Below are 20,649 nucleotides of genomic sequence, written 5' to 3'. Positions count from 1 at the left end.
ATTCAATTTTATTGTCTTATGGTTGGATATATCAAAGACAAGATGCTCATGGCATCTATCCGACTTAGGATGACTGGCCAAACTCATCAAGGTAAGGCGTCAAATAACTTTATGGACCAAAAGACTTCTTCCTTGTCCATCTTAGGATCAAAAGATCCGTGGCTAAGGACATCTATCATGTCCTTCTTGAGACCATACAGGTCTAAGTCCAAGCCAAAACAATCATACGACCATGGGACTTATAATCGGTTTGTATCCGGACCAGAAGACAACTTCTTTGTTCTTCTTTCGACCAATGGGTCTCATGTCCGAAACAAGGGACTTATGGGACGTGGGACTACTTATTGGTCTATGCTAAAGCATTTTAGGACCTTTAGATGTACAAGGATTCAATCCTTTTAAGATTTCAATCTTGTAGCCCAAACAAAACTTTATTTGTCCCGAATCTTTCATTCTTTCTTTAGATATCTCTCCAGAGGTTCCTAGGATATTCTTAGATCATTAACATACACTTGTACACTTTAGTTCTCGAGAACTTGTTGCATTTGGCAACTCAATATCCTCTGGGACTTTCATTTCTATTCATTATCCAGTGGACTTATTCATAGTCGGTTTCTACATCCTTTAAACCGAAAGTCTAATATCTTTTCTTATGGCCAGACTTACTAGGAATCTAATCGTTTGTTGCATCCACCACAAGGAGTATGTCTCCTTTATAATTGATTCCTGGTCTTTGTGAGATCCTTGTGCATATGGTCGTGCCTTATACTTGGCTATCTCACCATGTTTGATTTCTTTTACTCACAAATAATCATTCCTGTCCAACTGGTTTTCTGTCTAGAGGTGTCCGAACTATAGGACCAAAACCTCTCTTTCTTTATGAACTTAACTCCACGTCTCCTTATCCATTTGATCTTAATCTCTTGTTGAATGCATTCATCTATGGACGTGGGTTCATGATCCTCATTAATAATCTCAGGTGCTACATTGCATGCATAGTATATAATTAATCTCGAGCTCGTTTTTTCCTTTGAGTCCTAGACATGAATTAACTCTTTGAGGTTTCATTGTAGCCTTCAATACCCTGAAGCTTGGCGTCCCAAGCATCATTAGGTACCTTAGGTACAACCATATCTTATGGTTTCCTCATCCGTGGCCACGGCTTTTAGGTTTGTCCATCTTTGGATCGACTATGTCTAGGAGTCCCTCATCCACGGTTTCATTTGCACCTTTCTATATTTATACGAGGGATCTTATCTTTGGAATTCATTGGTCTATCATGTTTTCAAAACATGTCATAGACTTAGTAGCAACCTGATTGTGTCCTTCTTGAACATCAAACGAATTTGGTGCATTCATAGCTGGTATAGATGACTTAGTCATTCTATTCGGGTCATTGGAATCTGGCAATTGTTTAAGCTAGCTTTTGTATACTCTTCTGGACTTTCTAAGTCTCATTCTCTAGTCTGAGGATCTTGCCAATATCAGGATGTATGATTCCATGTAATCTCATTTTATCCAGCTTATTCTTTTCTCCCCTTGATGTTGGATGTTCGGATTCACTGAGGTGACTATCCTTGTACCTGGCCTTTAATCATCCGTGGTTGGCTCAAGGTTCTTATGAGCGTGGGGAACTTATATCAAGTCATATCCAACATCTATTCCCATCCTCTCATCTTATATTTCTGTGGTGGAGCGATAGAATTTATAAGTGGCACTTCTTTATGTGCTAAGATGAGGTGTGTCTGGCCTTTGACCCGTTTCAATCAATGGGATGGGTATCAATATTCACTTCTGTGTGTGTATGTCCATGTAGAATAAAATGTGGGTTTTTATTCTTATCCTTCCCCCATGGACATATCATTCATTCTTAAAATACTTTTAGAATGTGAATCATGTAAAGATATGTAGCCTTTTAGGCGATTTTTCTTTCTGTTCTTGTCCTTTCATTGTGAATATTCGTGTCCACATTGAGTCATGAAATGTTTTCTACATTCTCCATGATCATATAATTTTTATCAAACCCTTTGGGACGTGAGCACTTTAATCTATATTCACTTGGACGTTTTGAAGTAACATGTTTTCCTTTATCCTTAGTTTTAATCCGAATGGGATAAGTCTATCTTTGTTCTTGTGAACTCTTTGATGTATCAATATTGTGTATGTCCATGTTACATGAAATGATTAACACTTACCCCCATGGACATATCATATTTGGATACTTTTAGCGTGAGTTAACTTAGCTTTTACCATTATACAATCTTCTTTGAGCGGTTTCTATTTAAGGAAACACTTTGTTTCTTTTGCCCATGAATTCATTATGAAACTATCCATTCATCAATTCTTAAGTCTTTCACTTATAAGAATGATTATTGTACACGTCCTCTCTTTGTGTACATAGCCTCAAATGTGAATACAATGCACACGACCTCTATATTGTACACGTCCTCTCTTTGTGTACCGTTGAGGCAATAGGATATTTGGTCGTGGATTTTGTGTCTTAAGATGTCTGTGGTTTGATCCACTGTACATCATAAGGGTATTCACATGAATGAACGTTTTGTTTATGATATAAAAACTTTCATTTTTTTTTTTGGTTCTTTCAAAGATAGCAACCAAAGGAAGTGAATAATGTTTAAAGGAAAATAATAAGGTATGAAATAACTAAGTAAGAACACTAAGGGCTTGATGTCGAGTCATCATGGTGATCTATTCTCTTATGCTTCACTGGATTAATCTTTCTTGTGATCCATCCGACCACACTCTCCTTGATCCATGAGAATATCTTTGACAATTTTCCTTCATCTTTCTGAACCATCTTTGCTTTTCTTTTAAAGCTTTTATGATAAAGAACAGCTAGATACTTGGGAGTTCTGCATCTCTGTCCCGAATGGATTTTCATTCCACAATTATTGCACAACTTAGACCATCCCCCATGTCCATATCCTCTCTTGACACGGTTGGTTTCTAGATCAGCCCTTTCGGCTGGTAGTGCATTAGCTGGTGGTAATGGAGTTGGCCTCGTAAACTCTCTTTCACTACTGTTCATTAGCATTCATGATTTTGCTCAGCTTGCAACAATCTTGCTATTAGAGATGTATAGGTAGTGAAGCCAATTTCTTTATATTGTTGTAGTAACAATAAGTTGGTAGGGTGAAAGGTGGAGAATGTCTTTTCCAACATATCTTCATCAGTCACTACCTCACCACATAGTTTCATTTCGAAAACTATTTTGAGTAGGTCAAAGTTATATTCTTCCGCAATTTTATAGTCTCGGAATCTGAGGTTGATCGATTCTCGTAAAGCTTTGGTATGTATAACCTCTTGGATACAATTTCTATTTTTTAGATCTGTCCAAAGCTTTGAGGGATCATCAGTCAGATATAGACTTTTGAGTTTTTCACAAATATGATGGCGAGTGTTCAGGAGTTCTCTTGCAATGCTATCATATGTGATGCATTCACTGAGTTCATCAGACTCAAGTGTGGTTTTAATATCTTGTGCCCATTGCACATATTGCAAGTAGTTTTCTCCTGAGATTATGATGGAGGAATTCGACATCTAAAATATTTAGTGTTTCATAACTTAGACCTTAGTAATATGTTCCGAGGAACTGATTTTAAAATCTCATTTTAGAGAAGTTTTCCAGAAAATTCTATAAAAGGAAACATTCTAAAAATGGAAACTTTCTAAAAATGGAAACTTTCTAGAAATGGAAACTTTCTAGAAATGGAAACTTTCTATCTATCAAAATAGGGTTTATAATATTGATTGGTTTAGGGATTTATAAACTGATTTGGTTTAATGATTTCACAATTCGGATTTGGTTTTTTTTTTTTATAAGTTTCATAAACCGGTTTAGATTAGGGTTTAATAATCGGATATGGTTTAAATGGTTTCATAATCCGATTCGGTTTGGGGTTTTATACAAGTTTTAAATTTCATGAACTTTAGGGTTTGTTTATTAAACAAGTTTATTATATCAAATCTAGCAACCTAATGATTCAATCAATCAGGGTATACGAGTTCTCTAAAGTTCTAATCTCAACCTCAAACATTTTTCATAAAAATCGGATCAATCAAAATTAAGGTTTGATGACTTACCTTTGGATTAACTCGATTCGCTCCTTGGTTCCTTTGGAAATATTAACCTCAATTGATCTTACTGGGATCCTTTGTTTTCTTTAGGTTTATTTCTGATTTTGACGGCGCGGCTTGTAGCTGTCGTAGAGAACGCGTCAGATCACGGATTGAGGTGAGGTCTGCGGCGTTGGATTCTCCTCTTCAATAGCTTCAAATTGATATGTCGCACGTCTTCTGGATCGTTACGGTTTAGGAGAACGATCGATTTGAAGTTGAGTCAAAATTAGGGTTCTTGTGCAATTGACGGCGCGCACTAAAACAGAGCTTGGCGGGGCATCTAAGATCTGATCGACGCGAGGTTTGCGGCTATGGATTCTTCTCTTCAAGATCTTCAAATCGGTATGTCGCACGTCGTCTGGATCGTCATGGTTTGAGAGAACGATCTATTTTAAGTTGCGTCAAAATTAGGGTTCTTGAGCAATTGACGGCGCGCACTAAAACAGAGCGTGCCGGCGCGTCTGAGATCGGATCCTCGCTAGGTTAGCGGCGCTGGCTTCGTCTCGTCGAGATCTTCAGATTGATAGGTGGCTCGCCGTCTAGGTCGTTACGGTTAGGGAGATATGACTGTTTTAAGATGCGGCTAGTTTTAAGGTTTTGGTGAGCTACGAATTTTGCTAGGGTTTTGAGCTTAACTCGTGCTGATAACGTGTTGTGCATGTGTGTCTTATTAATGTCGAATATGAACTCCTTATATAGGGAGTTACAATGTCATAAACCCTAATGGGTCAGTTACAAGATGGGCCACTAATGGGTCAAAGCCTAGTAAGTATCTTTTGGATAAACATCCATCTGAACCAGTCGGTTCATAACAATCTTAAGCTTCTTTTGCATAGATTTTTTTCCAATGTAATGAATCTGTTCACACTTTGGTTAAACAGAATCTTGGAACAAGAAACAGGCAATGACAATGATTTAGAGTTAGATTAGTCATCATCATAACCATACTAATTAATTTTTTATATCATTTTGTGAAAAAAGGATGATAAAAAAGGAGGTCGTTCAAACAAAACTCTCAGCTGTTCAGGAGAAATCATTAAACCTACAAGCATTGTCCGAACTAAGCTCTCGAAACAAAGATTTATAAGAAGTAAAATATTTCATCCAATGGCGGATTCTTCAGGCCTGTCTGTTTCTCCTCTTGGGACCAGACTTAGCGACTCTAAGACCTTTGCTGATCACGCTGAGCCTAGCAAGTGCTGCCTTCTTCAGATCAGGCCTGTAGTAGTTGTCCACCACCTGATAAAATTTAAATCATTATTAACACTGGAAGACGGAAAAAAAAAACAGATTTAACAGAAGGAAGAAAACATCTCAGAAGCCAAGCGTAACAAATATATTTCATAGAAGAAAAACCCCACAAAGGAGTCTTCTTCTTACGTGTTAGCTTTCTCATCACTGATAGAATTTGCAAAAACAAATAAACTAAATTCAAATGTTGTTACTAGCTCAGAAGCCAAGCGTAACAAATACATTTCATAGAAGAGACCCCCACAAAGGAGTTCCCTTCTTACGTGTTAGCTTTCTCATCACAGCTCATTAAAAAAAAAACTATAATGAAACTTAAAAAGTATCATCAATTCTTTAGAACATTTAACCACAAGTTTTCTAAACAACCAAAACATGTGTATAAGCTCACATAGAGCTGAACCACTTCAAAAGCTAAGCAATCAAAATAATAATAATAATAATAATGCCAAACAATGATATCGATTATAAGAATTTGAGTTTAGTACCTGGTTGGCAACAGCTTTGGCCATCCTGGGGAACTCCTTCTTCAGGACAGACTTGTTAACAGAGAGCTTAGGCTTGTTTTGCTTCTTGGTTTTGGTGGTTCCGAGTACCACACCTTGCTCCTTGTCAGCTACTTGAATGGTCACTGTCTTTTTGTTTGCCAAACCTGAACTCACATTTCAAAAAATCAAAACTTTAATTCACATAGAAGATACAAATCAACATCAAGAGACCAACAAGATTAATAGTCAAAAAGATCCAAACTTTATAGTTTATTTAACCTAAAGTAGACATTTTTCAATCACATCTTGAGATGCCAATACAAAAAAAACTGAACAGAGTTCACTTTTCAACCTAACATACTAATATCTCACTGATTCATTCAGACATACAATACAGCTAGTTGTGAATCAATCAATTACCAGAGTGTTTGTAGGAGTTGAGGTTGCAGAGGTTGTTGGTCTCCTTGCTGAACTGGACCTTGGCATTGCCTCTACCGAACTGTTTGACCAAGAAACAGTTGTTTCTCTTCACTATCTCCCACACCAACTGTCCTGGTACTGTTGTCATTTCGATTTGATCTACTAATGGAATCTCAAGCCTCACGAACTAGAGAATGGTGGAATATATGAACGAACGAGACTAGTGCCGGCGTTAGGTAAATATATATATACACGCACTCTTTGCCAAGCCCTAGGTAGGGGTGGGCACTTTAACCGATATCCGAAGTGGCACCCGAACCCGACCCGAAAAACCCGAACCGAAATCCGAACCGAAGTAGTAAAATACCCGAACGGGTATTAAGTTATGAGAGATTGGATATCCGAACCCGAACGGGTAATACCCGAACCCGAATGGATATCCGAAAATAACCGAACATGTGTATACTTACCCTTATATTTCTAGTTTACATCTCTCATTTTATTTAAAATATTTATATTGATGTTAGACATACTTTAAAATCATATAGTATATATATAATTATGGAGAAAATAATTTGATATTCATTTGAAATGCATGTTAAACTTTTTATTTCATATATTAACCAAAGTTACATCCAAAGTTTAAAAACAATAGCCAAATTAATATTTTTATTTTGGAAATGTTATCTCCAAATCTATTAATCATTCGATCTATAAAAAGAAAAAAAAATCAGTTAAGTAAAATCTATATTTTTAAATATAAAAAACTTTAAAAAAGAAAATTTTATTTTTATTTCTTTTAAAATCTAAATATCCGAACCCGATCCGAAATAACCGAACCCGAACTAAAAATACCCGAACCCGATCCGAAGTTCAGAAATACCCGAACGGGTATTATACTCCTATACCGAAATACCCGAAAATCCGAAATACCCGACCCGAACCCGAACGGGTACCCGAACGCCCACCCCTAGCCCTAGGTTTAATTCTGTGAGATAATATAAGTCTAATTGTATTAATCTAGGTACTTATCGAAAGGGCGTTTGGTCTAGTGGTATGATTCTCGCTTTGGGTGCGAGAGGTCCCGAGTTCGATTCTCGGAACGCCCCCTTATTTTTGTTTCTGCCCCTTTTCTATCAAGTTGTGCTACTTCTAGCTTTCTTTTAACTCTGTTTTCTTTTCAGTTTTCTCTTTAATATTTCTTCTAAAAAAAACAAAACTCACTATTCTTTTAATTGTTTATTAGGATAGTTCTTCAAAATATGCATTTTGTGATCGTCTTGATGCTAACTTTTAAGCCAACACAGTTGTCATGGTCATGCTTGTTGCAAGACCATCAGAGTTTGCTTGAGATTTGAAAAAAAAAACAATCTCAATGTAGCAGTTCTGAAGGTTTTGCTACATGTCTCTCTCATTTTAATAAGACCATTACCATCAAGTTATGTATCTCTGTTACCTCTTGAAAGAAATGAACACGATTAAGATTAATCCAATCAGAGTATTCGCAACGGCTAATCTTTCTTCAATGAAACATATGTAGTGTTACAAAAAAACAGTGATATCAAACTTCCTGTGGAAAGTTTTGTTCTTATTGATCGCAATTTTTATCAAAAAGAGTTTAGCAAAATGGATGTTTTTCACAGCTCCAAAGGCTCTGTTTCCGTTTCAGAGAAAGGCTGGAAGAAAATTTTGAGTCATGGGAACTAAAATATGGGGATTACACAATGTTGTTCAAGTTAGTGTTCCTCACATTCAAGGGTAGTAGCCGGTGAAGGTGAAGCCTCTGCCGATGATTTCACCAGCGCAGTACCAGGCAAAGCATTCGAGACCAAAAAATGCAGCGATTCCGGCATCTTCTACCTTCAGATCGGTTCTGTTCTTCCACAAGTTCTTCGCGTAGTCTACTTCCTTCCGGAAGGTTTCACAGCGTCCAGGAATGCTGTAAAGAGTGAGTGAGAAAAAATAGTTAAGACACTGAGAAAGACCACACCCAAAAGGCAAAACCAGGATCGCAAAGCTCCTTAAGTCATGGTTACTATGTTTAATAGTCATGGTTACTATAATAGTCATAGTTACTGTGTCATTTTGACAATAAGTAAACATGAAAGATTGTCGCAAACGGGCTTACTTAGAGATGTATTTATCAAACAACTCAAGCTTGACTACCTTAAAACATAATCCAGCAAACTATGACAAAGGGCTAAACAAGACGACAAACAATTCAATGCAAAGATACTATGGAATAGAACTTGAATTAAATTTCCCATCTATTAGAGGAGACAACAAAGTAATGCCATTTTCAGTTCCAAGAACAGTTTACGACCATGAGAATGTTGAGAGAGAAGGAAGGACCTAGCAAGACGGGTGTAGAGAAGTTGCTTAGACAACTCTTGGCACTTGTCCACCGTAGCAGGTTCCTGGATATAGTGTTTGTTCTTCTCAAGCAACTGCCTGTAGTAAGAAGTTCCATGCTTGGCCACAAACTTGGAAGCCTCACATGCCTTTGACTGAACTTGTATCAACTTTGATGCCATCTTCACAAACCTCCTAATCCATTCAAAATACAATCAAAATGTTAACATCTACCAATTTTTTTTCAGTTTCAGAAACAAAAACCCAGATGATTATTACAATTTTTTTTAGACATAGCCCATAATTAGAGTTACATTCAAAGACAGAGACTTTACGATAAATTAACACAAATTGAGCTAAAAAGACCTAAACTTTAAACCCCTAATCAGCAATTTCTAGAGCAGTAAGATCGAACGAGCTCCAGTGTGAATCGATCAAGCACATGAAATCAGTGACTCATTCCCTATAGAAGCAGGAAGTGATGAATGAATGTAAATCTAAAAGTCCGACCATAGAAAAGAGGGAAGCAGGAGCAACACTCTCAATCAGGCAAACAAAAAACTAGATTCATAAAACACAATTGAGAATCTGAAACGAGAAGATTGCAAGAAGATCAGCGAGGCTCACCCTACCTTTTGTGTTTGTGCAACCGAAGTGAGGAAGAAGAAGATGAGTTGATTGGGGGGACTCTCTTCTCTCCGAGGATCTCAACGACGGCTACTCCTTAATACGATGTCGTTCGGACTTCTCCTTGCTATGTCCTAATATCCGAACACGACAGCGGTTCATGGTAATCCCGAACTGGACGGATACATTTAACCGGTTCAGAAAATATCTCTAGACCGATTTTAATTCAATTTAAAATTCGTAACCACCACAAGAGAGAGAGGAAAAGAAAAAACAAGACCAAAAGACTTGTTCAAGTTCTGAAATAAAAAGCTTGTGGCGGCTTCCTAAAACCCTAATCTTTCCACTTCCTCTCTCTCTCTCTCTCTCTCTCTCTCTCTCTCTCTCTCTCTCTCTCTCTCGTCAAGAAACAATGACTAAGAACAACAACAACGGGGAAGAAGAGTTCGTCAGCTTTGGACACAATCTGAACACGAAGATACGCTTCGAAGACGAAGCTGCTGCACAAGGCTCCGCTGAAGCCGCACAAGATGAGTCCATGTGCGACGCCGCAGAGACCACCGATGATACAACCAGCGCCGATTACTACTTCGACTCCTACTCTCACTTCGGTAAATTCCCTCTTCATGTCTTCTCTCTCAAAGCTCAGATATTTTTATTGACTCTGCTTATTGATGTTAACTCTGTTTTCCACTTTTATTTTTATTTTTGCAGGGATTCATGAAGTAAGTTCCTATGATTAGTTCATTAATGATTAGTCTGTCTGGTGTCTGATTCGAGGATTGTAATGTTACAGGAGATGTTGAAGGATGTAGTGAGAACAAAGACTTACCAGAACGTAATTTACCAAAACAAGTTTCTCATCAAGGACAAGGTTGTTCTTGATGTTGGTGCTGGCACTGGAATCTTATCTCTCTTCTGTGCCAAAGCTGGAGCTAAACATGTCTACGCTGTATGTCTTCTTCTTCTTTTTTTCCCATTAAAGTTAAAAACTTTTTTTTCAATCTGAATTGATTTGGTTGAGGTTGTTCTTTTATAGGTTGAATGTTCTCAAATGGCTGACATGGCTAAGGAGATTGTTAAAGCCAACGGATTCTCTGATGGTTAGCTTTTTTTAATTTTATTTATTTGTATGAGAAACAAACATCTGCTTTTGTACTTAGTTTATTAAAGGTTTTGTCTTTGTGCGTTGTTGTAGTTATAACGGTATTGAAAGGGAAGATTGAGGAGATAGAGCTTCCTACTCCTAAAGTGGATGTGATTATATCTGAATGGATGGGTTACTTTCTCTTGTTTGAAAACATGTTGGACAGTGTCCTTTACGCTCGCAACAAATGGCTTGTAAGTTTACAGTAGAGAGCGATGAGCCTCCTATGGTTTCATAAGCGTTCTTACCCTTTTGGTTTTCATTCGTTGATAGGTTGATGGTGGGCTTGTGTTGCCAGACAAAGCCTCTCTCTTTCTTACAGCCATAGAGGATTCAGAGTATAAAGAAGACAAAATTGAATGTGAGCTCTTTGATTCGACCCCCTTCTCTTTTTTTTTCTTCCAATGTTTATCTCCATGTCTGTTGACTGTTTTGTGTATTGCAGTTTGGAACAGTGTGTATGGTTTTGACATGTCATGCATCAAGAAAAAGGCTATGATGGAGCCGCTTGTTGACACTGTCGACCAAAAGCAGATTGTTACCGATAGTAGGCTACTTAAGGTAAGATATACATGTTTGATTTCTATTACATATGTGTGTGCCTAATGCTCACTTCATTTTGTAACAGACGATGGATATCTCAAAGATGTCTTCTGGTGATGCTTCCTTCACTGCTCCCTTTAAACTAGTTGCACAACGTAACGACTACATCCACGCCCTTGTGGCCTACTTTGATGTGTCGTTTACCATGTGCCACAAGCTTCTAGGTTTCTCAACAGGTTCGTTCACATCTCTCTCTATGCAAATTCTTTCTAGTTCATTATGGTCTGGAAACTCATCCGCGGGTGTGAAATGCAGGACCAAAATCAAGGGCTACGCACTGGAAACAAACAGTCATGTACCTTGAAGATGTGTTAACAATATGTGAAGGTGAGACTATCACTGGAAGCATGTCGGTTTCTTATAACAAGAAGAATCCTCGAGACGTTGACATAAAGCTAAGCTATTCTTTGGATGGTCAGCACTCCAAGATCTCAAGAACTCAACACTACAAAATGCGTTGAAGCTCTCTCGAAAAGAAGCAGAGCTTCAAACTTTCAGCTCAAATTGTGATATTAGTTTTTGATTTTTTTGTATTTTTTCTTTTCTTTAAAGTTCTGCAACATTCCCTTTGCTTCACAGTTCACACTACTACATTTGACTTTTATGTTTCTGAGTTTTAGACTATTGATTTTTTACTAAACCAACTCTTGTATGTGTCTATCTTGTGCTACAGAACTGGTGTTGCTCAACACTTAAGTGACATGTTAGTAGAGAAAACGAACAAAGGGATACACTTGTTTGCTATGAATATTACTGACAGAGAGAGTTAAATATTATTTTGTATAAACCAGGTTTCCCAAGTAGTCTCAATTGAACACTATATTCATCTATGTGTGTATACATGTAGGGATTGGATCTAAACTCTTAGGCCACTGGGAGTTTTCTGGAGTAAACGACGTACATTGGATCCGAACGTCCTGGATTTGGAGATATATCAACGGCCTGAATTGGTCACAAGTTGAAAATGAATAATCTCTATAAAGAGTTGAAGGTGTGTTGATGAATATATATAGAAATACATACCTGAGGAGGTTCATATCCACCAGCATAGTGAAAGTATGATCCAACAATGAGAGCATGATCTGCATCCCCGGTTGATGTCCATATCGAGATTGCTTTAGTAAAGAAGCAACGGTTGGAGAAGCTGCAGAGATAAATAAGACAAAGAGGGGAAGTGAATCCAAAAGACTTGGCAGGTTTGTGTTAAGAGAAAAGAACCAACCTCATTAGAGCGAGTCCTCCTGGCTTGAGGATTCTGTTCATTTCCTTGAAAACTACAAGTGGCTTTGTAAGATAATCCACACTTACCTATTGAGATACAAATACACACATTAGTTTGGTCATGACTTGAGTTTTAGTTAAGAAGTTAACTTATAGAAAGTTTGTGTCTTTACCACATTGGTAATAACTTGGAAAGAATTGTCTTCAAAAGGAAGCTTTGGATTGAGATTCAAGTCTTGGACTATGTACTCGGTGAGAACCTGAGAGAGAGAGAGAAGATAAGATCCATTGATATGATGATCCATATAAGACAATATTGAATCTTTGTTTTACCGGATTGCTTTTAAGCTCTTCTTCATTCATACCCATTCCAACTATTCGTTCTTGCTTATACCCAGCTGGATAATGACTTACCTATTGTAAAAACATCACAAGAACCAAATAAATCTAAAACTTGAGAGGTTTCTCAACACACAAGAAATGGTTAAAAACGGATTGCATTTTAGTGCCTACCCAACTGCTACACATATCAAGTATGCTCACTCCTGGAGTTTCACTCTGAGGCAGAACCTTGGAGTAGTACTTTGTCAGTGCAGCAATTGCTGGATCATCAATGTGTGTCACAAACCGCGGAGCTTCATAGAACGTTGAATCAGACGACCTGACAAAAAAAAAAAACCACATCATGATTCAAACAGAAGTCACAAGATCTCCAAAGGCAAAAAAACAGAGTAAGAAAACAGAGTAAGAGACAAAATGGTTTTTACTCGTCGAATCGCTGGAAATCTTCTTCTTTGAAAGGGAAGTTCTCAGGCCATTCCACTTTACTCAACGCCTAGATTCAATCAAAAGAACATTTTAGAACACAAATGTATGATCTGTTTCGTTCATAAGATACTAGAAACAGAGCACATTTCGAAGTTTCTACATTCCCAAAATGTCTAAAGGTACGAACTTTGGAAAGCTTAGCTGTTGTCTGTTGATACGAATTAACTATGATGGAACCAAGAGGGAGAAGAAGAAGACCTGTTCGACAGGAGAAGGGTTCGTCTGCCTCGCGGAAGCGATGAATGATTTGCCGCCAAGAATACTACCGGACATGTTGTTCATCCACAAGGACGTGCCGGCGAAACCGCCGAGAACCAACCGACGACGTGAAGAGGCGCGAATCCAACGGTCGAAAGGTCTCGAAGCAGCCGTTGGGAGGAGATTCAGAGGAGAGGAGTTGGATAATGGGAGAGGATTGGATCTAACTCTGAGGCCGAGAAAGTTACAAGTTTTTGACATGGTGAACTCTGTCTGGTTTCAAAGAGGGTTTGGGGCTTTTCAGGACAGAACACGACGTTGAGATTGGTGAAGATGATGATGAGAGCCTAGTGATCCAAACCATTCTTACGTGGTCGTTTCTGTCGTGGGGGGTTTATTTACACATCACCAAAGAATTGGGGAAGAAACTGCAATAAAGTGAACTAAGAGGTCCTAGTAGGAAAGAAAAAAACAAATTAGAGTAATTACATCAAATACCAATGATTCAAGTAATTTGAACTTTGAAGAAAAACCTAAGAAAAAAAATAAGAGGTTATTTGTTTTACATTCTGTTATCTCCATCCATGTCATCTTTCTAAATTTTATGAGACTGTTTATTTGTGCATTTAACTATTTTCTTTTTTTTCATAATATAAATAGTTTAGACTAAAAAAACTAATATCGAGATGTTTCTTCTAAAAAAATAATATTAATTAACAAATTCAACTAATTATAAAAACATATATTATTTGATTAGCTACACTATATTACATAAATATGTGTGAACTATTTATATTTTGAAACAAAAAAAAATTTCCTAAACTAGTTACAATAAAAAACGGAAGAAACACTTTCAATTCATATTTACTTTTACTCAACTTTGAAATAAAAATAGAATTTTATATTGGAAATACTCAAAGTAAACTACTTACAATAGTAGTATTGTATATGGAATAACAGCACAAAAACATGAGTAAATTTACGTAGCATATACAATTAGATTTATTTAATTTATTTGGTATCTACATTACTATTTAAACATGAAAAATATCACTAACTAAGTTGTAACTTGATTTGAACCATATGCCCATATAGTTATACTCTCTAGTAATCCTAGCTAATTTGCTTAAAAAGATCATTGGCGAGTCATCATGAGTGAATCCTAAGAGTCACACTGACCTTTTGATTTTTGTGTGTTGGTTTATATGCGAACACTACAAGAAAGCATTGTATACTTCTATATTATTAAAAGAGAAGTACACTTTAAAAATACCTCTTAGTTTTCAGTGTTATTTACAATGACATGCCATTGAAAATATTAATTAAACTTCCTATAAAAATGTTTGTCTTAACCAGTTTATTAAATGTGTCTTTATCACTCTGTTTTTTATAGATAATCTCTATTTTAATGTTTGTCTTTTTCAGTTTAGTTAATGTGTTGTCTTAAAACAAAATTTAACTTCTCTTGTATTAAATAAATTCCGAAGTTATATATTTGTTACATAAAAAAATTTTAGGATATTAATTTTGAAATTATTTATTGTCATAAAATAAAATTTAACTTCCATTCTCTATTAAAATAATTTCAAGATAAAATTGAATTTCCCTTTTCATCTAAACCAATGTTTATTCACCTCACATAGAGCTAGGTCTCAATAAGTCTAAAAAATTATCGTATGAATAGATTTTTTACCGTAATGTTATATGTATAGTTTCAACTTTTTCTCATATTTAACATTAAGATGTACCTGTATAAAAATCAGTGTAAATCATTAATCTATGTAAAATATTACCGATCTACATATATATTTATCTATGTTTACGCTTCCAACCAACTACACAAATCAACTGTTGCTAACCTTTCTCAAAAAAAAAAAAAAAATCAAATCGATTTTTCTTATACTTTCACAACAAACCAAATCAATCATTTTAGAACACAAACAAAATATCTTTATTACTCTATCAAATCTATAATCAATATCAAATATTAATTAACTTTAAATAGTAACATGATTTTCGTTAACTATCTATATTTTAGCTAAATAATAAAGTATCTATGTTTTCTTCCAAGTAAAATCTGTTTAACTGAACTTGCAGAGTACTCAATATTAAATATAAGATTAAGTAAATAGTTAAGAATGAGGCAATTGCCTATATTCTTGCTAACTACATTATCTTTAAGAAACAATTGATTTGCTTTATAAAAGTTATGGGCATTTATTAATTAACTAGGTGTAACTAGACATGCAAACAATATACTTTGAAACAGAATGAAAAATAAACCAATTATTTCAAAAGAGATTTAATTACTCCATACCCTGATTCGTAAAGAAAAAATATCAGATTCACAAAGATAAAACATTAGATCCTCGATTAATGAGTTTTGAAATCGTCATCGCCATGGGAAAAAAACCGAAAGTCGAGATATTTCTTTTTTTCATTCTTCACAATTTTTTTTCTAAACACCGAACGGTTACAAAACAAAAATTGTCGGTTAGGATAAGAGAGGGGAGTCATGAGCCACTAGACCAACTTAATTTGATCTAAAACACTATGGCCCTAACAAAAAATGTGATAACAATGAGCCGAATAAATTGATTATATATGACTCAAAGTCATTTATTTCAACGTATTTTAAATTAACTAAATTGATTTATATATTTCATATATAATCTATCATTGTTCATTTTAAGCTTTCTTTATATAAAAATTTTTTTTTCACACATTTTATTGTTTTTAAAAACTCAAAAAGAACTCAATGTATCACAAGTAACTATTAACAAATACATCATTTAGTGTAAATCAAAAATAAAAAAAATAAAATAAACACCCGCCCGGTCGGGCGGTCATGGTCTAGTTTAAAATTACGATTCAAGATGCATGAACTAGCATCTAATGAATAAATCTCTTATAATTTCCATCTTTATTGAAAGTCGTTTACAAAAAAAAATCCATCTTTATTCAAACAACCATCGAAAATATTACTTTCCACTTCATTTTATTTTTCGTTTTAGATTTACGAACATGGATAAAAAAATATTTAGTTTTGTATATTTTTAAAACAAAAAATCATACATATACATCTAGCATTATTTCGACCAATAAAAAATAAACAGAAAATTTTATTAATAATTTTTTTATTAAAATCATAAAATAACATTTATTTTAAAAATAAAAATTTTGCTCTACAACAACAATTAAATTAAAACAAAAGGAGTACTAAATAAGTGTGGACTGAGCCATTTTTGCCCCCTCTTCTTCAATACAACTATATCTTCGCTAACTATTTCGCTTTAAAATAGACTATTTATGATGCATGAACTAGAATTTAATGAATAAGTCTCTTATAATTTTCATCTGTATATTCAAACCACCATCAGAATGTTACTATATAACTGTCGATTGAGCTGTTTTCGACCACTCTTCTCAGTACAACAATAATATGATTTCTATTAAACTACAAAAGTAACATTAACTACTTCACTTTTTAAAAATAGACGGTCCATGAGTTGTCTCATTGTTGGTCAAACTTTTAGATGAAATAAACAAAATTTTAACAATATATTTATTAATTATATTTTTCCTCATATCATTTATAAAAATATTAAATTCACACATTTTTTTATAAATTAATTCAATTTCATTAATAATTATTACAAAAATATAAAGTTAATTTTATATGTAATGTTTTTTTATATTTTCACCAACATTTTGATTATAATCATTCACAATTTACTAAAATCAATTGATAATGTAAAATTTCACATTTTCAAAATAATATTTTACTTATATATATAATTTACTTATATTTTATATAATTTTACTTATATTTTATATAATTTTACTTATATTTTATATAAATTTACATGTACTTTTATATAATTTTTAAAGTTTATATGGAAACATAATTTGCATTTATTTGATAATAACAATATTTATAAATATTAGTATTGTTTATGGAAATTTTATTAATAAATATATATTATGCTTTTTGTACTATATGTCCTAAAGAAGGTTTGGATTTTTTTCACTGAAAAAATGGTGTTGTATTGTAGAAAATGGTGTTGTATTTTTTTATGAATAAGAAAATGGTGTTTATGCTTCTTTGTACTATATGTCCTAAAGAATGGTTTGGATATTTATTGATAAAATTTCTATGAACAATACTAATATTTTTATACAAGTATACGAGAAGAAGATTTTTTATCTTCTTTACAAATATACATGATTTTTTCTTGTTCTTAGTGGAAGAGGACACGGCGAAGCTCATACTACAGAAGATAGCCCCCGGGTGTTCTTTCACGGTCTTGCATTGTTCTTAAAAAAAAGCGACGCCTATTTTATAAGATGATGATAAGAATTATGAAAATGCAAGGGACCACAAATAAATTATACTTGTCTTGGTTTTTAATTTGAATGATAATAAAATAACAGAATCTTAATATGAGTTGATTTCTTCTTGGGTTCATATGATGGTACCTTTTATAAAGTCAAACTAGGTGATTTTCCCGTGTTCAGGCACGGATATAAATATTTATAAAGTAAATATACTATAATAATTAATTACTATTTACTTTTAATTTTATATTAATTTATAATTGTATGCATAATTTATATTAATACTATTATAATACTTTAATTAGACATACGATTTTAGATATGTTATAGGTTGTTAATTTTGTTGTTTTTACAGTCGATTTAGTTATCATTTGGATATATTGGTCTGCATTTATTTCTTTGAATTCAATTATAATATTTTATATTCTAAATATACTAAAATTTTGATTAATTTCTTATTTGCATTTAGGTTGGTTGGTTGGTTGTCTTATATATGTAAATATATTTCAGAACGATTATTTATAAATTAAGATATATTGTGCTTAGAATGAAATAAAGATAAACTAAAGTGTCGGATTCCAAACTAAATAATTAATATAACGATGATATTATTGTTATGTTGTAAGTAAAATCATCGTTATATTCATGTTGTAAGCAACCATAAAATTTACATGATTTTACTTACAACATGATTATTTTAAGTTTGGTTTCTTACATTCATGAGCTTTCAAATATCATTGTATTTAGCTTATGTTAAGTTTCACAAACATAAAAACATAAAATTTAAAAGAAAATTTAAATATTAAGGAAACATATAATTTTAATGATGATAAAATATAATATATCTACCTTGTTAAAGTATATCGTGTTATTTTAATTTAAAATATTTTTGTAATTATTTGATCAAAAAATGTTTACTGTTAAAATCTATTTTTCATTTTCTAATATCTATTAAAAATAAACAGTAAAAAATGTGATTGTATTTTACAAATTATATTATATAAGTAAAATATAATTTATAGATATTTTTCTGTAATGAAAGATATTATAGTCAAATAAATAAAACATTTCACTAATACTAATTATAAATTATTTTTAGTCAGCATATATTGCTTATGTTACTTAATTATTTTATGTAATCATCTAAGAAGACATATAGATATATAAAATATTTCTATTACTTTGAAATTTTATTGTTTAAAATTATGTTTTAAAAAAATATTATTTATTTTTCTAATATCAAGATTATCTATGTGATATTTTCTTTTATGAAATCACATTATATACAAATATATATTTTTCATCTAAGAAAATATAAATATAAATAAAGTATATTATTACTTCAAAAGTATATTTTTATGTTATTTTTTTAAATGGAATATTACTATTTTGTAAATTTTCCTTTTTAATGAAATTATATTATATAGGCATATATTTTCGTTTTTAAATTTGTTTTAAAACTTTATAAATGTTTCCTTTTTATGATATAAGTTATTTGGAAATTTTTTAAAAAAGGAAACTAAATAAAAAAATCAGCAAAAATTTAACTGTAATAATTTTAATTCATTAAGGGTATACGTGTAATCAACCATCATGAGAGTTAACGTGAGCGCGACACATAGGAAACTGACTTCTCAAATAATATTATAGAGATATAAATGCAGTAATCTTTCTTCGTTACGAATGTTTATGAATGCTTCTCCTCTAATTATTATACACCACTGATGTTCTTACATTAAAAAAAATAGGAATGAAAAACACTTAAAGCATATATTTTTCTTTTGGTAAAATGTTAAATTTGGTTTTGCAATTTGCATGCATATCAAAGTAATATAATAGAGTCCACTAGCATCTAGCAAACATGTTAGTTTACAAAAAAAAAAAAAAAAAATCTAGCAAACATGTTTTTTTTTCCTTGAAAATGGCTAAAGCCTAAATGTTGAGACTTTTGTTGAGAGCTGAGGCACAAAAGTGAGTTTTCTGTTAAGTTTCACGTAATCAAGTCATTGTAGACTTTTAGTTTCTCAAGTCAACCAAGTTCACGTCAAGATCAACATGGCGACACAAAGGTCTAGTTTCTTTCTGGTCGCTTCATGATTGCCTAAAGATTAAATGGGTCACGAGTTTTGATAAAATGAATTAATTCACGTCGTCTGCCCATTAACGTCTTAGCGAATAAGAGCATACTGCCTTCCACTTCGCGTATCCTTCCGGGATCCATTCATATAAATCCCCAACCCGACCCGAACCGACCCGAATAATGGATCGACCCAGCTTCCTTATCCACGCGGAAGAAGCCGAATCCGCCGCGAAACGACACGGCGTCTCCGTCGTCAATCTCCTCCCTCTCCTCGTCAACCCAGCGAAACCCCTCGCCCGTCCCCCGATCTCGAAATTCCCCGTCTCAGCAGTCGGACTCGGATCGTCGGGCCGGATCTTCGTAGGCGTCAACGTCGAGTTCCCAGGCCTCCCTCTCCACCACTCGATCCACGCCGAGCAGTTCCTCGTCACCAACCTCGCGCTCAACTCCGAGCCGATCCTCCGTCGCTTCTCCGTCTCCGCGCTCCCTGCGGCCACTGCCGCCAGTTCCTCCAGGAGATCCGCGACGCCCCCGACATCAGAATCCTAATCACCGATCCAAACGCCTTCCGCGACGCCGTTACGGATAACGAAGACGCCGTTACAGAGAAAAACGACACCGTTGCGGAGAAAGAAAACGCCGTTACTGAGCAAAACGACACCGTTAGTACTGAGCAAAACGACACCGGTTAGTACTGAGCGAACGACGCCGTTGCGGAGAAAGAAGACGGGTTACGTGCGTTTAGAGAGCATCTTGCCGCACAGATTCGGCCCTGACGATCTCCTCGAGAGAGACGTCCCTTTACTCCCGAGCCGCACGATAACCGTCTCACTCTCTTAGGTGTTATCACCAACGGTCACACTGATTCCGATCTAAAGCTAACGGCTTTATCCGCCGCGAATAGATCTTACGCGCCGTACAGTCGGTGTCGCGTCGGGAGTGGCGATGGTGGATTGCGA

At 34.4% G+C, this 20,649-nt stretch overlaps 4 protein-coding genes, 3 non-coding genes and 1 pseudogene across 9 annotated transcripts; 3 read left to right on the top strand and 5 right to left on the bottom strand.

The window, feature by feature from the left end:
• Positions 1 to 5,228: 5,228 nt before the first annotated feature.
• LOC130510893 (60S ribosomal protein L28-2-like) lies at positions 5,229 to 6,505 on the bottom strand. The gene is made up of 3 exons (XM_057007592.1): positions 6,297 to 6,505; positions 5,877 to 6,040; positions 5,229 to 5,379 (listed from the first exon to the last, which is right to left on the bottom strand). Exons 1-3 carry the CDS (start codon positions 6,442 to 6,444, stop codon positions 5,260 to 5,262), a joined length of 432 nt encoding a protein of 143 aa, XP_056863572.1. The 5' UTR covers positions 6,445 to 6,505; the 3' UTR covers positions 5,229 to 5,259.
• On the bottom strand, positions 5,450 to 5,545 carry LOC130512169 (small nucleolar RNA R24). The gene has a single exon (XR_008945729.1). It is a non-coding gene; the product is annotated as a small nucleolar RNA R24 (small nucleolar RNA).
• LOC130512170 (small nucleolar RNA R24) lies at positions 5,585 to 5,679 on the bottom strand. Its single transcript, XR_008945730.1, has one exon. It is a non-coding gene; the product is annotated as a small nucleolar RNA R24 (small nucleolar RNA).
• Positions 6,506 to 7,333: 828 nt separating the features above from the next.
• Positions 7,334 to 7,405, top strand: TRNAP-UGG (transfer RNA proline (anticodon UGG)). Its single transcript has one exon. It is a non-coding gene; the product is annotated as a tRNA-Pro (tRNA).
• A 454-nt stretch (positions 7,406 to 7,859) lies between these two features.
• LOC108839016 (uncharacterized) lies at positions 7,860 to 9,438 on the bottom strand. 2 transcript variants are annotated; one of them, XM_018611859.2, is made up of 3 exons: positions 9,281 to 9,438; positions 8,649 to 8,843; positions 7,860 to 8,235 (listed from the first exon to the last, which is right to left on the bottom strand). In XM_018611859.2, exons 2-3 carry the CDS (start codon positions 8,828 to 8,830, stop codon positions 8,049 to 8,051), a joined length of 369 nt encoding a protein of 122 aa, XP_018467361.1. In that variant the 5' UTR covers positions 8,831 to 8,843; positions 9,281 to 9,438; the 3' UTR covers positions 7,860 to 8,048. The 2 variants fall into 2 exon arrangements, with proteins under 2 accessions (XP_018467361.1, XP_018467362.1); XM_018611860.2 differs by having other exon boundaries at positions 9,276 to 9,413.
• A 206-nt stretch (positions 9,439 to 9,644) lies between these two features.
• On the top strand, positions 9,645 to 11,671 carry LOC130511859 (protein arginine N-methyltransferase 1.1-like). Of its 2 annotated transcripts, XM_057009622.1 has the most exons (9): positions 9,645 to 9,886; positions 9,990 to 10,000; positions 10,072 to 10,227; positions 10,315 to 10,378; positions 10,474 to 10,616; positions 10,696 to 10,783; positions 10,868 to 10,983; positions 11,051 to 11,201; positions 11,281 to 11,671. In XM_057009622.1, the coding sequence occupies exons 1-9, from the start codon at positions 9,688 to 9,690 to the stop codon at positions 11,484 to 11,486; spliced, it is 1,134 nt and encodes a 377-aa protein (XP_056865602.1). In that variant the 5' UTR covers positions 9,645 to 9,687; the 3' UTR covers positions 11,487 to 11,671. The 2 variants fall into 2 exon arrangements, with proteins under 2 accessions (XP_056865602.1, XP_056865603.1); XM_057009623.1 differs by lacking the exon at positions 9,990 to 10,000 and having other exon boundaries at positions 9,672 to 9,886.
• Positions 11,672 to 11,744: 73 nt separating this feature from the next.
• LOC130511860 (uncharacterized) lies at positions 11,745 to 13,629 on the bottom strand. Its single transcript, XM_057009624.1, has 8 exons — positions 13,273 to 13,629; positions 13,014 to 13,081; positions 12,760 to 12,907; positions 12,580 to 12,660; positions 12,420 to 12,506; positions 12,248 to 12,333; positions 12,049 to 12,169; positions 11,745 to 11,967 (listed from the first exon to the last, which is right to left on the bottom strand). Exons 1-8 carry the CDS (start codon positions 13,531 to 13,533, stop codon positions 11,890 to 11,892), a joined length of 930 nt encoding a protein of 309 aa, XP_056865604.1. The 5' UTR covers positions 13,534 to 13,629; the 3' UTR covers positions 11,745 to 11,889.
• A 6,197-nt stretch (positions 13,630 to 19,826) lies between these two features.
• The window catches only part of LOC130510436 (cytidine deaminase 1-like), a 981-nt pseudogene continuing 158 nt past the window's right edge, over positions 19,827 to 20,649 (top strand).

Source organism: Raphanus sativus, chromosome 4, assembly GCF_000801105.2.
Source record: "Raphanus sativus cultivar WK10039 chromosome 4, ASM80110v3, whole genome shotgun sequence".
Classification (NCBI taxonomy): domain Eukaryota; kingdom Viridiplantae; phylum Streptophyta; class Magnoliopsida; order Brassicales; family Brassicaceae; genus Raphanus; species Raphanus sativus.
The sequence above is the reverse complement of the archived record's forward strand: the minus strand, read 5'-3'. Positions and strand labels throughout refer to the sequence as shown.

Bases quoted from the DNA above. Each gene is read 5' to 3' on its own strand.
- LOC130510893 (XM_057007592.1), bottom strand. From the start codon at position 6,444: ATGACAACAGTACCAGGACAGTTGGTGTGGGAGATAGTGAAGAGAAAC. The intron at 6,041-6,296 runs GTAATTGATTGA...ATGTGAGTTCAG, and splicing joins CAACTCCTACAAACACTCTG to GTTTGGCAAACAAAAAGACA. The intron at 5,380-5,876 runs GTACTAAACTCA...AAATTTTATCAG, and splicing joins CCAAAGCTGTTGCCAACCAG to GTGGTGGACAACTACTACAG.
- LOC130511859 (XM_057009622.1), top strand. From the start codon at position 9,688: ATGACTAAGAACAACAACAACGGGGAAGAAGAGTTCGTCAGCTTTGGA. The intron at 10,617-10,695 runs GTAAGTTTACAG...ATTCGTTGATAG, and splicing joins ACGCTCGCAACAAATGGCTT to GTTGATGGTGGGCTTGTGTT. The intron at 11,202-11,280 runs GTTCGTTCACAT...TGTGAAATGCAG, and splicing joins GCTTCTAGGTTTCTCAACAG to GACCAAAATCAAGGGCTACG.
- LOC130511860 (XM_057009624.1), bottom strand. From the start codon at position 13,533: ATGTCAAAAACTTGTAACTTTCTCGGCCTCAGAGTTAGATCCAATCCT. The intron at 12,334-12,419 runs GTAAAGACACAA...GTATCTCAATAG, and splicing joins TCCAAGTTATTACCAATGTG to GTAAGTGTGGATTATCTTAC. The intron at 11,968-12,048 runs GTATGTATTTCT...TGACCAATTCAG, and splicing joins GTGGATATGAACCTCCTCAG to GCCGTTGATATATCTCCAAA.
- LOC108839016 (XM_018611859.2), bottom strand. From the start codon at position 8,830: ATGGCATCAAAGTTGATACAAGTTCAGTCAAAGGCATGTGAGGCTTCC. The intron at 8,236-8,648 runs GTCCTTCCTTCT...CACTCTTTACAG, and splicing joins CTCTACACCCGTCTTGCTAG to CATTCCTGGACGCTGTGAAA.